This window comes from Pleurodeles waltl, chromosome 5 (genome assembly GCF_031143425.1).
Source record: "Pleurodeles waltl isolate 20211129_DDA chromosome 5, aPleWal1.hap1.20221129, whole genome shotgun sequence".
In the NCBI taxonomy this organism is placed as follows: domain Eukaryota; kingdom Metazoa; phylum Chordata; class Amphibia; order Caudata; family Salamandridae; genus Pleurodeles; species Pleurodeles waltl.
Window position 1 is genome coordinate 1,294,146,387 of NC_090444.1, and position 23,878 is coordinate 1,294,170,264.

Sequence of the window (23,878 nt, forward strand, 5' to 3'; positions counted from 1 at the left end):
GGCAGGGTAGGAGTCTCAGCAGAAGCTCCAGGTGCTGGCAGAGAGAAGTCTTTGCTGTCCCTGTGACTTCAAACAACAGGAAGCAAGCTCTAAATCAAGCCCTTGGAGAGTTCTTCACAAGAAGGAAGGCAACACAAAGTCCAGTCTTTGTCTTATAGCACAGGCAGAAGCAGCAACTGCAGGAGGGCCCCACAAAGCACAGTCACAGGCAGGGCAGCTCTTCTTCCTCAGCTCTTCAAATCTTCTCCAGGCAGAGGTTCCTCTTGGTTTCCAGAAGTGTTCTAAAGTCTGTGGGTTTGGGTGCCCTTCTTATACCCATTTTGCCCTTGGAAGTAGGCTTACTTCAAAGAAAAATCTTTCTTGTTTGTGAAATCCTGCCTTGCCCAGGCCAGGCCCCAGACACACACCAGGGGGTTGGAGACTGCATTGTGTATGGGCAGGCACAGCCCTTTCAGGGGTGAGTGACCACTCCTCCCCTCCCTCCTAGCATAGATGGCTCATCAGGATATGCAGGCTACACCCCAGCTCCCTTTGTGTCACTGTCTAGAGAGCGGTGCAAACAGCCCAACTGTCAACCTGACTCAGATAGGGAATCCACAAACTGGCAGAGTCACAGAATGGTTTAAGTAAGAAAATGCTCACTTTCTAAAAGTGCCATTTTCAAACACACAATCTCAAAATCAACTTTACTAAAAGATTTGTGAGCTCAGAGACCCCAAACTCCACGTCTGCCCGCTCCCAAAGGAAATCTACACTTTAATCATATTTAAAGGTAGCCCCCATGTTAACCTAAGAGAGGGATAGGCCTTGCAACAGTGGAAAACTGATTTAGCAGTATTTCCCTGTCAGGACATATAAAACACATTACTATGGGGGTTATTACAACTTTGGAGGAGGTGTTAATCCGTCCCAAAAGTGACGGATATACCACCAGCCGTATTACGAGTTCCATAGGATATAATGGACTTGTAATACGGCTGGTGGTATATCCGTCACTTTACTGTCACTTTTGGGACGGATTAACACCTCCTCCAAAGTTGTAATAACCCCCTATATGTCCTACCTTAATCATACACTGCACCCTTCCCTTGGGGCTACCTAGGGCCTACATTAGGGGTGTCTTATATGTAAGAAAAGGGAAGGTTTAGGCCTGGCAAGTGGGTACACTTGCCAAGTCGAATTTACAGTTTAAAACTGCACACACAGACACTGCAGTGGCAGGTCTGAGCCATGTTTACAGAGCTACTATTGTGGGTGGCACAACCAGTGCTACAGGCCCACTAGTAGTATTTGATGTACAGGCCCTGGGAACCTCTAGTGCACTGTACTAGGGACTTACTAGTAAATCAAATATGCCAATCATGGATAAACCAATCAGCAATACAATTTCCACAGAGAGCATGTGCACTTTAGCACTGGTTAGCAGCTCAGAGCTCAAAAGCCAACAACAGGTCAGAAAAAAATAGGAGGCAAAAAGATTGGGGATGACCCTGCATAAGGGAAAAATTACAACACCCATGTGAAGTCTCATTTTGTTGTGTGTGGGGGGTGTGTGTGTGTGTGTGTGTGTGTGTGTGTGTGTTGGGTGGGTGTGTGTATGTGTGTCTGTCAGTCAGTCAAGTACTTTACACATTACCTCCCAAGGTAGGCATGCCTGCGCTAAGCTACCACAGAGTGTGAGCACAGGCTAATTAATGACGTGCCACTGATTTGCATTGACTAGAGTTGTGGTCTCCACTTGGACAGGGTGCATACCTCTGCCAACTAGAGACCCGGTTTCCAACACTCGCTCTATTATTTTCCATGGGAGGAAGTTCAAGTATCAGTGGCTGGCAATGTGTGGTGCCAGACCTATTTCAGCTCTGAGCTGGAGTAATTTACACCTGTTTTGTGTCTCTTTTTGGCTTTAGTAACCTTAGAAGTGCAGTTTGTAAGTAGCAATGGGCTTACTCTTGGTTGCACATCTCTCCATAACCTCCTCCCTAATCCTCCCTTCTTACTCCTGCCTAAACCCCACCTATTTTGCAGTACATATATACACACCTCATTTTTTACCACTCCCCCTAGTCCCTCCCACATTTACCACTAAGTAGTAAACTTATCTGTGAGGATCTTCCCATAGAAAAGATAGGAGATATGGAGGTGGGCATTTACACTTGTTGGTTTGTGAATAGCATTTTGTAGTGCTTTAGTAATATGTTAGAGTACTCCTAAATATACCACAAAATAAGTTAATGAACGGGCTTTAATTTTTTAAACTAGAAACTTTTTCCATGGGAAGGCATGAAAAAGATTTTTCCCACTCTTAAGTTTTTCCTGTCAAAACCAGCTGGTTCAGCAGGACTTTATCTAGCAGCTATCCGGATCTGAGAGTACTTCGTCAAATACAGCCTTCAACCTTGCCCCGCTGGAGAATTTTGGCTTCCATTAATAAGACTAAGGCCCTGCTCAAGCATCTAACAAATGTTTTTTCTTCCATCAGGTTGGGGGAAGACATTATCTCCATCCTGATAGGCTGTCAAATTTAAGAAACACTGAAGGCTCATCATCATCTTTGTACAGCGAAAGAAAATGCAGTCAAGATGGCTCCTTTCAATGTACAAAAAGTTTGGTGGATGGCTGCCATCAGTTTTAAGGGCCATTGACCAAACTTTTCAAAAGTGTTTATTTTTCTGAAACAAAATATCAAAACAGGAGTCTGTTTCAGAAAAACAAAAGATGAATGACCCCCACACCTTCGGGACTTTCTCCAAACATCTGTGTGGTGAGGGTCATTATTATTTTTTTCTATCTCCCCAGCACCAGGTTTTTCCTCCCTATGACAGAGAAGAAAAAAAAGACACTACACCCATACTGAGTGCATGGTGTCATGTCCTTTTTCCGATGACCCCAGTTTGTCGGGCTGGTACAGGAATTTTTCTGTTAACAGAGATAACGGGGCCTCCATCAACACAAGGCTTATGGTCTGTCCCTTTTGAAATGAGGCAGGCAGAATAAGGGTTTGGTTAACAGGGTACATTATGTGCCAAACTCTAACCTGAGCTCTATGTCAGATGGTAAAAACTTTGACTAGGACAACCTGCCCGATGTTTCTAATCTCTACTCCATCATGGTCAGCCTGAGATTGGTCTTAGATTCCAGTCAACTGCAAACAGTGATTTCGGATTGCCATTTCAATTTTTCTATGACTTTTTGCCATAAAACGGGAGGAAAAAAAACGTATCTTACGTTTCCTTTATGGATTGTATTTGTTTGGGTAATATTTCACGTATAAAATGTTTACTATTTTTAGAAATTGGCTGTGGGATTTTATTGGTTAGTCTTTCACTGTTTCAGTGTTGCTAAATACTTTACACACTTTCTTGAATTAAGCCTGTCTACTCGGTGTCTTAACTACCAGGGGTTAAGCCTAGGTTTAAATTATTGGAACTGTGTGTTTGTAGTTAAAGGATTTTGGTAGTTAGTACTTGGATAGGACTAAGCAACCTCCACAAATAACCCATTTTTTATACAATTTCTATCAGGCTAAATTGATAGGGACACAGGACAATTGTTTGATTAAACAAATCACTGTTCACATCAAACAATACATATATCAATTATAATGTATTCTCTATGGTAAATGTTAGTGTAAAGTAAAGGGTTTCATACATAGACTGTCATTCAACTTAGTAAATCAAATGTCCAGAGTAAATTCTGTTTGTAAGTCCTGCTGGAACAAAACATATGGTTACAATCTGCCCACAGCACACCATTGGTTGTTTTGGTTGTCACTCTCATTTGCAATCTTTTGATTGCTTACCTCACGTAGGCTTCTCTAGCTTTCTTGTGTTTGCCCCTCCCTGGAGCATGCACCAAGTACGTGTTCTTCACCTTCTTTTTGTCACACACTATTTTTTGGTTAATCTGTGCTTCAGTGTGTTTTTTACTTTTACTAGTTACATTCTCATCCACATATATAATGCTTTCTAATTATAAAAACATAAGGATATTTTCTATTTTTCACACACTGTGTTAGGAAGGAGTTTCTGGTAGTCAGGGTGGTCACAAACACACCCCAAATTAACCTGGTTTCACCCTCTGGTCGCTTGGCACCGAGCAATCAGGCTTAACTTAAGAGGCAATGTGTAAAGTATTTGTGCCACACTTCAAAGAGTAAAACTGTAAAACAGTGAAAACACCATACAAAAAGATACCACAACTGATTGGAAATAAACAGCTTATTAAATACATAAAACAAAACAAAACTGACAAAATCCTATAAGTAGACCTTAGGTTATGAAGTTTTACAGAATAAACTGCAGAAAAGTGATTAGAAGCAAAAAGCACGAAACAGGGCTATCTGTTTGCATTGGGACAGAGTCAAAAGTTCAGGTCAACCACAATGGAGCGTAGGCCTGCTACAGGGACCCAGTGAGGCCCGCTGAACAAAAGTACCTTAAACCTGGTTGTATCAACGTTGGTTGAGGGACGTAGGCGAAGCGATGCGTCAGTGTTGATCCCTGCAGTGGGGGGTGATGCATCAATCTTTCCCAAGCAGTAGCAAAGATGCATTGAATTTCACCAAACAGCGGTGATAGGTCAGATGCTGTGGTTCGGAAGGCGATACATCAAGGTCGATCTATGCTGGAAAGGTGATGCCTGGACTCCAGTCAATGCAATAGGGACGATGCGCCAGTTCCAATCCACACAGCAGTTGTGTTGTTTAAGCTGCAATATACACCTTAAGCCCACTTTCAAGGTCCAGGACTTGGGTGCCAGGACTTGGTAGGGCAGACTCAAAGATGACAGATTCCAGGTGTAGATATAGATGATATGGAAATCTTTTATGTCCCTGAGACTTCAGGAAACAGGAGACCAATTAGCTGTCCCTTGGAATCACTCTAGGTTCTGGGTTTAAGTGATGTGGGTCAAGTTCCTTCTCATCCAGGCAAGAAGGGCAACTGTCAGCACAGCAAGAAAGCAGTTCTTCCAGAACAGCAGTCATGCAGAGCGACAGTCCTTCAGCAGGACAGCAGCCCTTCTTCCTGGCAGAGAATCCACAGGTCTACAAGTGTACTAAATTAGTAGAGTCTGAGGTCCAGTTCTAATACCCAGTGGTACCCTTGAAGTGGGGGAAACTTCAAGAAATCTTTAAAGTGCACAGAGGTCCATCCTTCCTGCCGTGGCTCCAGACTCGCTAGAGGGTGGAGCTCTGGCAAATTTTGTCTGACCAGCCCCCATAGCGAAAGAGCCTGACCACTACAATGGGTATGGGGTTGGTTCTCACCCCTAATTTAAATTGGAAACAATTGCAAAAACTGTGCGTTCTACAACTTATTTTTCACTATATATTCACTTGTATTATTTTTTAAAGCATAGTAAATGATGACCTTGCAGATACAGAGCACTAGGATAGGCAATCTTCATTGGGGTTATCCAACGGATCCCTCAACATCACCATCTAACAGTGTCTCTGATCTCTCCATAGCCACGCTCTCACATGTATTTCATTTGTTTTATAGCACCTCTCTTACCTATGTAGGGTGTCACTTTACAACACACACACATATAGAGACAAAGAATCATTTGTGTGTAAATCAGTGTAGAGAAAATGTTATCTACGACTACATCTACGTATAGGATTCACATGTCATCCATAATGGTAGGCATTTTTTTAAAGAGTGCTTGGTCTGGGGAAGCATAAACTCAGGCAACACAGGACCCAGAATGTAACGCTGTGGTTAGGGTTGACTTTACTAATAACAATTTATTTCTACCCAAACAAACCCTTTTTTGCAAAATTAGGATTACCAAAGACAGGGACAAACATACCTTTCTAACCTGTACCATGCAGTGTGCATGCAGATCTTTGATGACAATTCATAGCTCACTGAGTTACATTATGATTGTAATTTATGAACTGCACAGTAACAAAAAGATCTCTATAACAAAAGTAGTATCCCACTGAGCTATGCATATAAAATACTGTTCTGTAATCTGCATAGTACACGTTGTTTGCAGCAGGTATATTAACCCTTTGTGCTAACTTAGATGAGTCAAAACTGCCTAGACACAACTCTAATCTGTCTCCAGCAGCTACATTAATCACCAGAGTTATCTTGGCACTTTTATTGCTACCTGAAAATTGTTGGCTAAAGAAGGGAATCTGCAGTGTTTCTAAACCTGCTACACTACTACAAAACAGGCCTCCAATAACAAAAGTGGACACCCACCCTTCAAGCCTCCCAGGAAAATGCCTGTTGCCTGGTACGGTCAGTCCAGTCTTGCAGGGGGTATGCAGCCCTTTGTGTGGGAACAGGGCACAGCTTATTCAGGTGTAAGTGTGATGCTGGGCTGAGCTACTCCATCCCATCTGTCCTGATGGCCCATCAGGGACCATCAAGTCACACCTAAGCTGCCATTGTGTGTGGCTGTCTGGAGGGAATAAATTAAGCCCAGCTGTCGCCCACCCCAGACAACTGATCAGAGGCTGCAGGCACACAGGGCTAAAAGCAGGAAAATGACAACTTTCTCAAAGTGGCATTTACAAAATTGTAAAAATAAATCTGACTTTACCATTAAAGAGGATTTATCTTTACAATTCCATAGATACTAAACATGACAGAACTACCTCCTCTCAATCAGGAATTGCAGCTTATTAAATGTAATAATGAATCCCCAATGTTTTCCTAAGAGAGGGGCAGGCCTCACACTAGTGAATAACGAACTTGGGAGTTTTTCACGACCAGGACATGTAGAACTTAAAAAACACGTCCTACCTTTTTAAAACATAGTACCCTTTCCTATGGGCTACCTGGGGCTTATCTTAGGGGTGACCTAGATCTAGTGAAAGGGGAGTTAAAAGCTTGACAAGAGGTTTTAAATACAAAGTCGACATGGCAGTGTGACACTGCATTCAGGCTGCCTGGAACATGTTTAGAGGGATACTTAATTGGGTGGCTTATTCAGTGCTGCAGGCCCACTAGTAACATTTAATTTACAGGCTCCAGGCACATGTAGTGCACATTACTAGTGACTTATAAGTAAAATAAATTTGACAATTAGGTATATACCAATCAAACCATGTTCAGGGGAGTGAGCACAAGTTCTTTATAAATTGGTTAGCAATGGCAAAGTGCACAGAGTCCCAGAGCCAAAAAAAACCAATTCAGCAAAATTGGAGGCAAGCAGGCAAAACGTTTGGGGGAAGACCACCCTAAGGCTGACAGGCCCAACACACACTGACATGAATATCATACATTATGCCATACATTTAGTTTGCCATTTTTATTTTATTAACACTGTTATTAACCCTGTTTTCAAAACTAGGATGGATTTTACTATACATTTCTCATTCCCGTCCCATACTACTTTTTTTTTTAGTAACTTTTTAGCCATGCTGCACAGTAGCCACACTGCTCTACAACATGGCTAAAAAGCATTGGCTTTGCCAATAGCTCTGACATAGGTGAGACCTATTGGTTTTGCCAGAGCCTGTTACTATTTCTAAGGAGATGTAGTCTCCCCATTTTTAGGGGGTTGTGTGGGCTACATGAAGTCAAAGGTAAGACAATAATTGGCGGGGAAGCAGGATTGCATCTTTATTATTCTTTAATCTCTAGATTCCTAATTGAGCAGAGGTCAGACATTTTTGGCTATGCCTTCCCCCGACCCAGGAGGCCCAAGAAAAGCCCATGTACAGAACCCAGTGTTCGTGCCAGAGAGACAGACCATGTCTGGAAATCTGGCTGAACCTCTAAGAGTGACAGTGTGACTCATTGTAATAGAAGCAATGAATATAATAGACACTTCCCTGCTGAGAGAATGAATGGTCAGGCAAGATATCTAACATGGTTAAGGATGTGGGAGTCGCTGTTCACTAGTGTGTAAGACAAAAGCATGTAGCCTCCCTGATAGGAGAGATTGGACAACGTTCCCTTACTGTGTTTTGGTCACAGTCTCCCGGGTATAGCTTTAGAACAATTCTCTGACTCCTTAAAAAGAGCTTACATTTTTCAACTTGGCAAATTTACTTAGGGCAGGTCCAGGGTCTGAAGATGGGGTAAAGGCATTCGTATTATCAGAATTTCGTTTAGCTCCACAACAAAACACAGCTTTTTCAAAGTGCACTCATTTATATTTCAAGACAACTAAATTACTCGGTGCTTTGGGCATTGTGAATCATAGTAAACCTGATATAAATGTTCTAATGGTAGTACTAACATTTCACACAATGAAGGGCAGCATCCAAATATATTGTGTTGCGTGGAAGGGAGAGAGTTGAATAGCACCATATCTACTAGGCTGTGGTTCTGTTTCTCTCGCTCCCAGCGCTGGCACTTTAGGCTTGCATGTGCCACCACACATACCCCTTGCACCATAGTGCAAAGGTGTGGGTGTGTAATGTCAATCATAGGTTTGTACTGGAAGGGCCATCTTACGGCACAAAATACAATGCTTAGACATATATTTTTGTAACTTTTCCCCCCACTTTGTATGTGTGCTATATACTACCCACGTGCAAAGCTGGAAACGGATGGGGAAATAAAAACCTTTTAAAAATTAATGCCAGGCTCAAAACGGTGTTAGGTGTTGGGGTAAATCCTGGCATACAAATTTTAGTAGAAAGGGCTTTTTGCCAAAAACCAAGGGTATTGCATGTGAACGTCTGTCTACTCAACCTTGATGCGAAACAGCTCTAACGCTACTTTGTATTACTTTAGCACTACTTACTGGTGCAAATAAAGTTTTGCACTTGAAAGTAATTTCCAGATCAACAGTTTGCGCTGGGCTGTGCCACTTCGGTGACCAAACCACTGTGCAAATAGTAAGTAAATCTGCTCCTTGATTCCTTATTTTGAATGCCATGCTACGTCCATTAGCCCAAACTGGAGTCACACCCAATTTGGGATTCGTTCGTTTGTTACTTTATTTCGGCAAATATTGCCATAAAAGTCAAGACAAGAGATAAATACAACATACATATATACATTTCACAATTAAGTATAAGGTACAATACATACAATTGGCAAGAGATATATGGGTGTCTCCATGATTAAGCAGTACCGCATATAAAAATATAAATAACAGTTTATAAATTAATTAAAAGCCAGAACTGAAAAATTAATTAACTTGGATCGAAGAAACAGTGCATCATATACCTTTACAAGGAAGGGAAAGAGTGGGCCACCTAACAAAATATTACAGCTTGTGACCGAGTCGTTTTCTGATAAGGTACACATTAAATAAAAATCTACTCGTGCCAAACACCACTAATTGTGAAGTATTAGACTGAAATATGCGCTCTGCTTCTTTGTAGGATCTAACCCCCACATATTTACAAACGGGTTTGATCCAACGATCCCTTGATTTCTTGTATACTGGGCAAAAGAAGAGTAGATGAACAACATCTTCTTTAGCCCCTAAAGTACAGAGAGTGCACAATTCACAACCCTTTACCCCTCCCCAATTGCATGTGTAAGCATTAATCTGTAAGACCCCATACCTAAACTGTAGATATAGTGTTTTTGCCAGTGGGGGACCGATCTCATCCAAAAATTGTTCGAATTTAGGTGTATCTTTTATGTTAAAAAAATTCAGAGTCAGAATACCAATCGATGAACTATGCAATAGCTCTCCGTTGACATAAGACCAAAAGGTGTCCTTTACATATTTCCTGGTACATGTTGTCATGTTCTGAGGAGCTTCCCATAGGTGTGATAAACCTAATCTCTCATACCACTTAGATACATATTTTAACCACGGGGTATTCGTTTGGGATCCCAATTTGGGATTACCAATTGTGCAGAAACTTTGCACAGACCCAGCACGTTTTCCATTAACAAATGTTGCCAAGTAAAACCTGGTACATTTGTGTGGGTAGCAAACAAAACAATTCCAAGTTTTGCAGGTCGACCTGTGGCAACCAGTGGAACTCATAGTGCACTTTAATATCATACCCGGGAAACAACAAACCCAGCAGTATGGGTCATTCACCGTGCAGTATTACTTAATCAATCTCCAGAGCCATTAAATTCAGCCCTTTAATGGCTGCCAATAAATGCACCTGCGTGCTGTCCAAGCGTTTCAGCCCCTGTAACCCTTTTCACCCACTAAGGATGCCAAAACATTCTAGGCGATGATCGGTTTGTGGTGGGAGAGACCTAAAAATGTGCCAGCAGATAAGGAAACACACACACTAACAATGCACTAGGCTCGTCACTGCGATACAAAATGCTCCAGGCTTTATAGACTTATTTCATAAACCGTTTCAAATTCACTGGAACACAAAGTCACACCAACACAACGTTTATAATTATTTCACGCACACAGCCAGATTTTCATAGCCTTGTATACCTTTTGGGTGTTGAAAAGTCTAACAAACTTGGTAGTTCTTCTATTCACGTTACCGGTGTGCGCTGCACACCACACCAGGAGCAACGTATTTAATATTAATCAGCTGGATCTTCGATCAATATTTAATCAAATGAAGCTGTGTAGAGGGACTGGACTCAGAACAAAGATCTGTGTGAGGCTACAGTCCAGCATTCTCCTCTGCAGGGACCTTTCTTTTGAATATAGTACAACTGGCCTGTCATATTTCATGAACATCTGGTTCTCTATTCCCTAGGATCACGCATACATGCCGCCTTCACCTGGAGGAAGCAAAATGTGTACTTTTCACCCTGACTACAGAGTGTAGGATATTAGATTTATTTTCTGATTTGCAGAGTAATGTTTCAATTTTACAGGAATGTGTTGAAAGAGTGAACGGGCTACCCAAATTCTGCATCTATACATTTGTGAGAGAACTGGTGACTGTAAAAAATAATTTTACGTCAATGTATTTCTATTAAAAAAACAAATTGCTGTTGCACTGGATTGACCGATTAGACTTGTGTGGGGATGATGAACTTCAACTGATAAATTTGCTCGAAATAAATCTTAAGTGACATTGTTAGAATAAAGAGATCATTGCATTGTCATTTGAGAGACTGGGACAGCTCACCAGCAGAGCCCAACTGTATGGGGCAGTTACCCATCTTTTCTGAGCCAGGGAGTAGAGGATGTCTATCATTTAGGAAACACTTTCAAAATATTAAATATAGCCAACATCGATAACTAGTGACCCTAGAAGGCAGAACTCAATCATTTTCACATGGGATTAAGAAAGGGGAGCAAATGCATCCCCGATCCACAAACGTGATTGACAAATGTAGATTTATTTATATGTACATATACTCTTGCGCTCTAATGTAAAATAAAATTAATTATTAACCTATAACTAATACAAAAGTTACAAAATATTAACTCATCAAATTTAACTTTTACTATTTAAATATATTAATGCACTTTATAAATATTTTGTAATCGAAATTCTAAAAAAACACACACACTAGCATGATATATTTTTTTTTTTTTTACATTTCATTAATAGTTAAATGTTTTTAACTTGTCTGCCACCTTCAACACTGTCCCACACTCTATCCTCCTCCACCGATTGTCTGCCATGCGTGTGGGGGTACTGTGTGGGACTGGTGCAAGTACTTCCTGGTTTCCAGAGGCCAGTCAGTTTGCTTCGCCCCTTTCTCCTCCGAGGTTAAGGCAGTCAACCAAGGGGTCCTGCATGGCTCCTCGTTAAGGCCTACCCTTTTTAATGTCTCTATGTCCCCTTTGGCTTCTGTAGTTGAGCCATTTGGATGTAAAATCATTTCATACCCCCTACAATACCCAGTTGCTTTTTTCCTTCAAGGGCTCCCATGCCTCTCGTGCAGCATCTTTTACAGATTGCATGTGAGCTGACTTTGATTGGATGCAGGGTAGCCAACTTAAATGCAACACAAAGAAGGCAGAAATAATTTAATTTGGATCACATGGGTCACATTGGTGGTTAGACCTATGCCCCCCTGCCCTGCTGGCCCCACTTTCGCCATCTGTAGTGGCAAAAGACTTGGGGGGTAAAACTGGACACTACCTTTTGCCATGAGGCTGCAGGATTCAGCGGTTGTAGGCCAATGCCTTGTGATGCTCTGCACTATTAGGAAATGTATGCCTCTCCTTCTCGAGACTAGAGAGTGGTGATCCACGAGCTGATCACCTCACAGTTGGATTACGCCAACACCTTCTATTCTGGAGTTGAAGAAATGTTGGTGAATCGCATGCAGGTGGTCTAAAATGCAGCAGCCAGAGTTCTCCTCTGTTTACCTAGACTTTCTATAGGCTGTGGACAGGTTAGACTTGGAACCACATTTCCTCCCGTAAGAACAAGATCCAAATGCCATTGGAAAGTATGGGTCGCATTTATTTAAAAAAACAATAAACAGACTGAAAAGGGAATACTAAATTAATGAACAAATGTAAAAGAACTTAAAACAATTACACCACTCAAAAGTCTAAGCAGTAGACATCTTGAGGTTTGCATGCCAGCATTGCTCCAGCCCTGAAAGCCCTCTTGCCTAGGATTTTTTTGGCCAAACCAATATGGTTGACAGCCCTTACCACCCCTTACATGACCCTTGAGAAATGACTGTCTAAGATGGAAATTGCCATCTCTGTGTTTGAGTGCCCATACTGGCCTCAAACACCCATATTTGGTAGTCAATCTTGGGCAGCTGTTGTTAGCGCGTCTGTCCTTATTTGGTCTTTTAATTTGTATTATAAGGGGACATGTTAAGGGTTCAATAGACCTTTTGACTATGCTTAGAGTGATTCCATAAGACCCAAATATAATGTAATTACATCATCATAATCAATAAACATCATCAAATATTCTTGGAGTCCATGATCTTCACACTCCATGACCCATTTGGTCACGGATAACAACACCTTTATGTAAAATTTAGGCAGTTTATGTGACATTAGCATTGTTAATATAGGGAGATAAATTAATCTCTAAGCCAAAGGATAAACATATATGAATAACTCCGGTTGACCAAATCTTCTAAAGAATCTCAATTTAGTTTAACACATTGACAACTAAGCATTCGAGAGTCACAGTACAAATTAATAACAAGAATAACTGCGCAATAGAAATAGCATACATCTAGAGTCACAGGTAAATAACATCAATTATTTAATAATGTGTTACCATTTTCGGATCTCCCTGACTAGCCTTCTGATTAGAATAGCATGTTTGAACTTATCTATCAAAATAGTGGTTGGTACCTAGAAACAAAAAACAAATTTATGATATAAATAATAGCATTTTGTTATACCTCTCTGCAGTATGGATCAGCAAGCTGTGACTTCTCTTTGTCAGTTGGGCATCAATTTGGTCTGCATCAGCAATGGGCAGTGAAAGGGGATGGTTCAGTCACAGGGACTCTAAACTATCTGAACCATTTAAGAAGCAAATTCTAAGGGGTCAGCATTCAGCATTAGAGAATTAAGCATAAAGTCAAAGATAGGAAACAAATCATCAGTACTGTTCAGCTCCTCAAACAGAATATAATAAGCGCACCTCTCCTCTGTGCAGTCGGGCTAGATTAAAATCACCTAAGGAACTTCGCACCCTGTCATTGGTCGGAAAGTCAAACTTTTACAATTAGTCCAATAGAAATAAAAACCCATATCTAAGATATAACTAAACTGTCTTTTACAAGTCGATGATTGGCTCCTCTTCTCCTGTTCCCATCGTCAGACTCGTCAGGTAACCCTTTTTGTTGCTATCCGTGCTTCAGCCAGTGCGTCCATTGTTAGATACTGGGAACATCGCTGTCTCACGCATCAAACTACACATTGTAACGATTTCTACTACAAGACATTCTAGCAAGCAGTTCTCATGAGAAAGTTAAAGACATCTGCAAAGTTTGGTCAAAACAGTGTGAACAACACATGTATAACTTTCTCTGGATATACATTCCCACGATTTTATTAAACAGCGCAGCTTAATATGAGGCTCATACAGACTAGGCCCCAACCTCGCTAACTTAAGGCCTATCACTAATAAAGCAAATACATAACATGAAATCATTAAAATAACATACTACTACAATTTTCTTAATGCATGCACCTCAATTAATAATAATGACACAGACGCAGTAAAGTTATAATAGTTTTTATTTAACATAACTGCAATTTGCGATAAGTTGCATGGACTGCAATGATTAGGATAATGAATAAAGCAAGTAACAGTATTGTGAAGAAGAGAGTCATTGTTACGAAGACCCCCACCATTTTGCAATACATGAAAAAGATATATGAGATGGAATATGCCCTAATACCCCAATGTGAATAGGCCTAACCTCCTACCTAAAGGAGAGCTGGGTTTGTTAAACCTAATCTGCCAATGCCGGGTCCATGAGAGGAGCCCCCAACCCTTGTTACCTTGGAATGAGGTCTCTATCTCAGACTCCGCAGGGACACGAAGACTGGGTCAGCGTCAAGACGACTGTAGCATCGGTATCAGCGATGGTGGCGATGCCCTCTGGTCGGAATCCCTCTGATTATCTGTCTAAAGTGTGATGTATTTATACAGATCTACAAGGTCCCCTGACGTAGGTGTATTCCTAAACAATAGATAACAGACATGCTTGGGACGGCAATTAATATCAACAATCCCTCGAAAGTATAGAGAGGGAAAATCCCTAAGCTTGAACACCTACTGTTTGTTTGTCTTTGGTGCTTGATCTTGACGCCTTGGCGCGGTGACACTGATAATGTAACTCATAACAAGTGGCCTAACTATAAACAAGGCAGCCATCTTAGAAGAAATAAATATTTAAATGGGCTAAGACAGAGCAAGCTAAGTAGGTTAAAAGTCACTAAGTGACGGGGGCACGAGTCTTCAAGCCAGAGGCTAAGCTAACTCCTGTTATCCCATTAAAACGAACTAGGATTCACTACACCCTCTAAGGCTCACACTACATTAAGATGAAAGATGTAAACTTCCCCAGTAGGATTACTAATCAGCTCAAGCAACACTAACCCCGCCAGTCATTTGCCCTTCCTCACTAAATCTGCAGTGGATGAACAAGGTGAGAAATCAGCAGTTAGATAGTCTCTATCAGAATTTTTTTTACTGAAGATAAGTAACTTGTTCATCTGATAGAGGCTTCTAAATGCAGATTCCTCACCTTAGAATAGATACTCAAGCAATACACATTCAGAGGTGGGTCTGCAAACTGGCTCAAAATGGGAAATCCTGGAGGACCAAACGAGCAAATTGCCTGTCTCGACTGACCTTCGTGTCCAAGCAGTAGCACTTTGTGAATGTGTGAAGGGATGCCCATGTAGCAACTTGGCAGGCATCCAGGTCAGGAACCCACTGAGCTAACGCAGTAGTAGTGGCCTTGGCAGAATGCGCAAGCAAGCCATCAGGAAGCTGCTTTTTAGTTAGTGCATGGCGGATATTAATGCAAAGTACAATCCATAGGGAGAAGGTTCTCTTTTGCACAGCTCTGCCTTTTTCGCTCCTGTGAATCCAATAAATTGTCGATTGTCCACCTGGTGCTCTTTAGCATGATCAATGTGAAAGGACAGAGCTCTTTTCTGATCCAGACAGTGAAGCCTTTCCTCTTCCTTACAACGATGAGGTGAAGTAAAAAATGGCAGCAATGTGATGTTTTGGCCAACGTACAATGGGGAAGGAAGCACAAGCCTGAAGAACCAGCTTGTCAGGGTAGAAGCTGGTATATGGAGGGAGGATGGACTAAAGATCTTGCAGCACAGTGACCCTCCTGGTCAATGTAATGGCCACTAAGAAGACAGTCTTAAGAGTTAGATTTCTTAGTCGGCAGCCATAAAGGGCTTTGAAGGGCAAGCCAATGAATGACTTCAGGACCAAATTAAGATCCTATTAGGGCATGATGAAAAGGATCAGACGGAACAAATGTTGCAAAGCCTCATGAAAACTTGTCACAAAAGGTGACAAACTTTGAGGCTGATCCAGCAACATCAAAAAAGCTGAGCTAGCTGAAGGATATCCTTTAATGGTTCCCAAGGCAAGGCCATGACCGGCTTATGACAGCACTAAAAATAACACCTCGGACAAGGGGCAGAAGGTGGGTTAACATGATGGGAGGAGACCAATTCACAAATATGTCAAATGGCAGGTGTATATAGTCTTTGTTCAGGGATGCCTGGCTGCCAAGATGACATCACAAATTATGGAAAGAAGATCAAAGGCATTCAACTGTCGCCGCTCAATCTCCGTGAAGTTGGGCTGTACACAAATTTCGGTGCAAGACAATGCTCTGCTGCTGCAACAGGAGATCCTTCTGAAGGGGCAGCTTGATCCAAGGACAGATGCTCATGCTCAGGGGTTCAGTATACCAAACTCTCCTTGCCTAGCCCAGAGCCAACAAGATGACTTTGTCCCAGTCGATCCTCTTCTTTTTGAGAATTCTGGGCAGGAGCGGTAGCACCAGAAAGGCCTACAGGAGTTCCAGGGTCCAGTCCAACTGGAAAGCATCTCCGAGCAAAAACCGCTTTGGAAACTCCAATGCCCAGAGCTGCCAACATGTTTTCTTAGTGGTGGTGAACAGATTGACCCAACTTTCTCTCCATTCTTAGAAGAGACCTTGCGCCACCTCCAGAAGTAGACACCATTTGTGATCCGCAAGGCATCAACGGCTGAGTTTGTTCACCCTTGTGTTTAGAGCAGGACACTGAGTTACCCTCCAGATTTTGATCAGTAATATTAGAAGGCTGACTTGAGACCAAGGGGGATTTGTTGGGAAGTGAACGGGAAGCCTTCTTTGTGAACAAGTCTGGAACCCCTTTCTTTGCCTGTTTTTTCCTTATGTGACAGGGCTGTGAAGTAGGTGAAGCAGCTGGATTCAGATCATTGGTTGAGTTTAATATCTCCTCCATGTCTACCAAAAGGCCACTGATTCTGTCCAGGACAGAGTTCCCATCCGGTGATATCGGCCTTTTTTGCAGTGGGAGAGCCATTTACTTGCCTCTAGGGCCTTTCTCTTTCTCATGCCCAAAACCAAGTGAGAAAATATATTCAAGCTCGATGTCTCAAATCTTCCAATGGCATGCTCGGGATAGTGGAGCTCCGCAAACATTAAACAACAATCAAAGATAAATGAAACAATATAAAAACACAGCACTGTTTTGCAAGATGTTCGACAGGTGGCCCAGCCCAGCCTCCTTTGGGTTCTGACATGGCTGCCCTTGGCCCGGGCCTAGCATGACCTGTGAGCGTCCCGCGCCGCATGTGATTTTAAAGCACTATATGCACTGCAGTGGCGCAGGAGCCCCTCCTCCTCGGGCTACCAAGTGGTTGCTGGGACAATGAGCCCTTTAATGGCCTCTCAAGCAACATTTAGAGCATCCCACTATGCTTGAGATGTGAAAGTGCTATATGTGCTGTGGTGGCGCAGGAGTGGTGCTTGAGGCCCTCATCCTCGGGCTGGCAAGTGGTTGCTGGGACAACAAATCACTTAACTGCCTCCTGGCCTCTCTAGCAGCAATTAGAAAGTCCTGCAGGAGATGTGAAAGCGCTATACGCGCTGCAGAAGCTCATGAGTGGTGCAGGAGCCTCTCCTTCCACGGCTGGCAAGTGGTTGCTGGAACAAAGAGTCCCTTAACGGCCTCTCCAGCAGCAATTCGAATGTCCTGCGCAGTGGTAGATGTGAAGCGCTAAATGCGCTGCAGCAGCTCAGGAGTAGTGATGGAGCCCCTCCTCCTCGGGATGGCAAGTGGTTGCTGGGGCAAAGAGTCCCCTAACGGCCTCCTAACCTCTCTAGCACCAATCAGAGCAACTATTCTGTCTTTGATCTCCTAAGCCTACCTCTGAAGTAGCTTGGACCAAAGGTAGTGGTCTCCCTTCGTAGCCCCCCCCCCCGAGGATCCCTTTTTGCCTAAGCCACTAATTCCCTGCTTCAAAACACCCTATAAAATGCCAGAGTGAAGGCAGACTAAAAATGCACCGCCTCAAAGTTAGAGAAGTGCACATCTAGCAGCTGTTTTGCCAGTAGTGACAATTTTTGAAAGTATATGATTCTCCTATTGTCTCTAGGAGTTTCATAAATGCAAGCCCATTCCACTAACACTTTTTTCACTTGAAAGTTATTCGAATGGCTAACCCCTGCCTGCATCTTGGTAAAAAACAACATTGCTGCCTTGGAATGTAGGCAGCTGAACTCCCCCTTTCTTTCATTTTCTTCATGTAAGGCAATCTTTTCTTGATAGTGGGCATGCCCCCCACACACTCACAGCTAAAAATAACTGGGTGTAGAGGACTATGGGCCATATGTATGAAAGCTTTTTCCCATAGACACAGAATGGGTAAAATCCTTTCGTACATCTGGCCCTATGTCCCTTCATAAGGCTCCTTAGTTTTGTGTGCTAGAGAAGCTGAAATGAGCCCTAGTAGACTTGGGACACCTATGGGCTTTGTTTAGAAGTGGCTTACGCTGCTGGTGGCGGCTGCAGGCCCATATCTACAGGGCTATACAAAGCCAGTTTGCATGGCTTTGCATGGCCTTGTAGGTATGGAGAAAAACAACAAAGCGCAAGTCACTGCGTTGCCTTACTCTGCATCAAAGAGACATTCCAAAGGTGTTGGAGTGAGTATTCCCATGCAACACCCATGGATTTCGACACATTCCCAGATTTACAAGGAATTGTACACCTGGGAATGCGTCAAAAGCCTACACCTCACCAGGGGACTCGTAACAAGGAGGAAAAACTGTATTTCTCCTTGTTTTTCATAGGAGGAAAACGCCTCTGTTGATTTTGTTCTGTGCAGAAAGTTGTCTCTTCTTGCACAAAAACAATCATTCCTACAACGCAGTCACCCTTGCACCGTGTACTGCCTTCGTTGATGCGTGGCAGCCAACTGTGCTCCATTGCAGTGGAAGAAATGCACCATATCTCATAGATACGTCTCATTCTTGCCCTTTTCTTTTGATGCAGAATAGTGCAGCAAGAAGCCTTGCAGCGCTGCACTGTGCAAAAATATTGTAAATATGCCCCCAAGATTCCAAAGTTACTCCAGGAAGGGTGTCATGTCCTCCTCAGCCTCTGTTTGGAAGGCCTGGAACTCCTGCATCTTGGAATGAGAGAATGTATCAGCAGCATTATTATTTACACCTGAGATATGGCTAACTATAAACTAATGCTCTGCTTCAGGCAAATGAGTACTCTAATGACCAAATTACATGATGCTCCATGCTGACTAGTCACGCCTGCCACTGACATGATATGTGACCAAAATATGTCAGATGTCACACAGGCATTTGCCCCAGACCTTTAAGGTCAACACAATTGGAAACAGTTCTAGGAATGTAACATTATTTTAACCAATCTGGCTTCAAGTCATGTGGTTGGCCACTGGAGCATGAATCTCTCCATTTCCGGACAAAACAAAATTCCACACTATCTGCTGTGTTAGTCTGGTGTCCTAATAAGGAGAGGATGGTCAAAATAGTAAACCATTCAACTCACTCAAGAGACTCTTAGAAATCCTCAGATTCTCCTGCTGTTAAAGGTGTTATATGATGTTTGGCTTTTAAGCCAAAGGTCGACTCACGGGAGTGACCCGCAATGCAAAGTTCAAATTGATCAGCCAGACCTTAAAGTTGTTTCAAAGTCACCTTCTTTCTCCTTAACCAAACCACTATGGTACACTTGAATTATTCTACTGTCCTCCATGGGAGCTTGCATGGGAGCTTGAAATCCGTTCAATCAGGAATAAGTGAGTACTCCCTCTGGTCCAACTGTTTTTCCGAGGCGCTGGGACACCCAAAGAACACATTAGATTTATAAACATGTTGAGTTCCTTCTCGCAAGCCTGAGATTCCTTGAACAAAAAATCTTGATTAAATGAATACAGACTCCCTCTTGTGTCATATTGTAATCCTTTAGCCATATAAAACGATTGAAGTGCACATTTACAGAGGAAGAGAGAAGGGAAAACCTAAATGTACAAAATAAAATGCCTATTATTTGAAATGCAAATTAATAAAGTAAAATGTGCAAGATTTCTAAAGAAAGCAGACGTCGTGGACAGGAAAAATCTACTGTACATTGTATACAACCTAGCATACAAAAAGCTGACAGGAAAAACAAATAATATATGTGCATCTGTGGCAGGCATCTTTGAATGCATTTGTTATGTTTTTCCAAACTCATTCAAAGAGGATCGTTGTGGATGCACACACACATACACTGAGCCATGCTAACACACAAAAGCATTGGCAAAGCATGAAGTTTAATTGCTGAGACCGACTGGCTTTGCCAATGCTTGTTATCTGATTGCACAGTCTAAAACACATGCATTTAGAATTTCCCAGTTAATGCATGTGCTCTACGAAGCACTGCTTGAAACAATAAGCAGTGGATGTCTCTCTCTGTTTTTGACCTATGCTGTTTGTAGCACATACATTAAAGCTGAGAAATTAAAACTTAAATATATGCACTTTAGATAGTGAAATTGCCTGTAAAAAGGTGCAAGGTAGTGCCGTGCAGGAACGCACACCTTCATGATACATCCGATGACACTTGCTGGAATGATATGTAAGTCTTGAAAGAAATTTCCCAACATGGCCTCTTTGTACAGGCCTGATAAAGATTATTTTCTACTGAGGGAGGATTTATGTGATGTAATATGCAAAATATTGCTAACTGTGATAGAAAATAGTTGATATCTGGCAAGAATGAAATGGCTGGAGATGCTTGCAATTTGTGAGAGAGTGAGGATACTTGGCAGCGAGTGGGTTTTTCCTGACTTACAGAGATGCCTGACCAGGGGCGGCTCCTCCGTAATGGTGGAGGAGCGTTGCCCCCCTGGCCAAGTGCCAGGTGATGAAAAATAAAACTATAGTTGACTATTGTTTTATTTTTCATCTGCTGGCTCAGCAAGCAGTGCAGGGCTGGGTCGGGTCACAGGAGGTGGGATGAGGAAAGAGTGAACCCAAATGAGCATGTGTGTTTGGCCGGCCTTCTCAGGCTGGCTAAGCACACATGCACACTTAGGTTTCTCCAGCCCGGCTGTGTTGAGCAGCCAGGCTAGAGAAACTACACAGGCCCCAGGGCTGTGTCTGAGCGGCAATCCGAGGTGCTTAAACCAATCCTGGCGCTGCTTTTATGCTATATTTAGCATGAAAGCTGCACCAGGATTGCTGGGGAGCCTGTGCAACCATCAGGAACAGAGGAGCGAGGCGGCAGGAGTTGCGGGTAAGGTACTTTTTTAAACTTATTTTTTATTGTTTCCCCCATACCCATCACCCCCTATCCCTTGACATTTGAGGTGGCTACCATTGGGCCTGACTCCAAAATGGCTGCACAAAATATTAAAAGATTGTGGCTTGTTCTTGTTCAGTGCATGGTTTCGCAGGAACTATCCTCACATACGGCTGCTCTGTTCTACAATAAGAAAAGCCAAATTTTAAGGTGATACTGCTTGCACTCAACCCCTGAGAAATACATACAGATAAGAATCAATTTCATGTGCTACAATGAGAAAAAAATCCACGTGTGACAAAGAACTTAGGGGCACTGGATTTATGTCTTTTTTTTTTTTTACGCAAATCCGGCACAAACATAACTCCATATTTATATTTTGGGGCTAGACATGTCTAGCGCCAAAATATTGGAGTTAAAGTCATTTTTTGCCTGCGGAAAACTACCTTGCGTCAATGAGATGCAACGTAGGCGTTCCCGGGCAAAAAATGACTTTAAGGCCTTAGCGCCTTATTTATCCTCCTGTGCATAAATCACGCACAGGGGGAAAGGGGGCAAAAAATGGTGCTATTTTTTAACGCCTGGGCCAGGGCAGGCGTTAGGGGACCTGTGGGCCTATTTCCATAGTGGAACACCATGGAATAAGCCCACAGGTGCCAGCCCCTGGGACACCCCTCCCCTCCCCACCCACAGCAGAGGGAAAACGGAGGATGGGGGACCCCATCCCAGGTAAGTATTTGTTTTTGTAGTGCCATTGGGGGACCTCATGTGGTATGTATGGTTTTGCATCAGAAAATGACTCTAAGCAGGTTAGTCATTTTTTTTTTTTTTTACTCTAACCTCCCTAACATCAATTTTTGGTGCAAAACCCCTTCTTCCATACAGTCACCCCCACCCGACTAACATTTTTTTTTTTTTTTACGCTAGCCTACCGGCTTGCACAATTCCATAAATATGGTGCCTAGCTAGTGCACAGAAATGGTGCAAGCCGGTGCTAAACTTTTTGGTGCAAAACTGCATTAGAGCAGTTTTGCACCAAAAAGTATAAATCAGGGCCTTAATACAATGAAAATGGTGGTTTGTTCTGACGCTCACTGTGTGTATTTTATAAAGAACCGCGACATCAGCTCTGGTGGACAGATCCGCTGTCACGCCAGACAAGACGTAAAAACGTCTTAGAAGATTTGCCTAAAATGCATTAAGTGATGGGTGAACTTTATTGCAGACAATGTGGCGACATGACTGGCTTCACTTTTTGTCTACACAGGTTCTCGACGTTAGCAGAGAAGGAAAAGAAGAAGTATTCTACGGGCCAAGACTTCCTTTTGCATCCAACGGGATAGCAGCATGCTTCCTCCCGGCCCCGTACTTCACCTGCCCCAACCTTCAGACCTTGCAAGTGCCTCATCACAGGATCGGCACGGTGTGAGCTTGAGCACATGCACTGTGAACAATAAAAATTCCATGTCGGCGTCAAGGGCAGCCCAGTCTCCGTTGTCGAGGGTTGCATGGGATACACCAGATTTAAAAGAACACACGGCACAAAAAACTATTCCGAATCCACACATCATCCTCTAAGAGCCACATCAAATGAAAGAATATCATAAGTTTTTAGTGCACTGGAAGCTCGTTATTTCTGTATACCACTTGATGAATGGCTGCAACAGGTTGGTATCCCTGCAGCGCAATGTTCTACTCGAGAACAAAATGGCACAGCCTTGTTTGAAGAGGAAACCATTATTATGCAACTCAGTCAGTGTCAGTAGTTACAGAGATTCAAATACCATAATCGATTCACGTTCTATGTAGTAGTCGATTCGTGGTAGAATTGCACATCGCAGCGATATGTTCACCTTTCGTGAGAATGTTGGTTTCAGAAGGACATACCTACACTTAATGCAGCTAGATGGCTCAGCGGGCTAATGCACCTGTATCAGAGTCTTTGTGGATCCTGCATGTTATACGTTTGTGTGTTGGCCTTTCATTCGTTTATGGCTGATCAAACGAGTGCCACCGTGGTTCACTAATAACACCGATTATCTATACATTTCCTCTGCATCACCGTTTTATAGCCTGGAAGTATGTGTGCACACTGTGAGCAGACACTCCACTGCGAAATGCTAAGGCCCGCCTATCAACCATGGTCTCTCGTGGGGAGGAGGTGAGGGGGGTCGGGGGTTGAAGGGTGGCTCACTCTATGCACCCTGTGTTCTCCTTTGCTTGTTATTTGTTACCCCTTTCAGACTCTCACACACCCCTCAGCCTCCGAGGGTGGGCAGATGTTGGTTTAGGAAATTAAAGTAACCCTCAAATTACACTTCCTTGCTAGTTATTGAGATTTCTGAGGCTAACTCCTGCCAGGCTTCAGTCTTCTGCCTCGAGTCATATTGTAAACACATCCGCTGTAAGAGTTCGAAACAAAGGTAACTCTGGAGCACTATATGGATTCCACACTCTTCTTGTGCCAGCAAGACAGTCAGGGGCGGCTCCTCCGTTAAGGCAAAGGAGCGTCACCCCCCTGCAAGCAGAGGCAAAACTTGAAAAATAAAATGATAAGATTTATTATCATTTTATTTTTCGTCACTGGCTGAATCTTGGGGGTGGGGTCATCATCGTGATAACACCCATGGAGGGGGAGTGGTGTGCACTCCCCTCAGTGCGCATGTAGGTTTGGCGGGCTGTCTCAGAATGGCCAAAACTGACATGCTCACTGAGCTGTCTCCAACCCGAGCTGTGTTGCCAGGTTGGAGACAGGAGGCAC

General features: G+C 42.9%; 1 protein-coding gene across 1 annotated transcript in view; it reads left to right on the forward strand.

Annotated features, from left to right (window-relative positions):
• Positions 1 to 23,436, forward strand: part of KLHL32 (kelch like family member 32) — an 866,209-nt gene extending 842,773 nt beyond the window's left edge. Inside the window, exon 11 of the mRNA XM_069235531.1 lies at positions 22,385 to 23,436. Coding sequence (XP_069091632.1) covers positions 22,385 to 22,546 — 162 coding nt within the window. The 3' untranslated portion in view covers positions 22,547 to 23,436. The remainder of the gene's footprint in view (positions 1 to 22,384) is intronic.
• Positions 23,437 to 23,878: the final 442 nt, after the last annotated feature.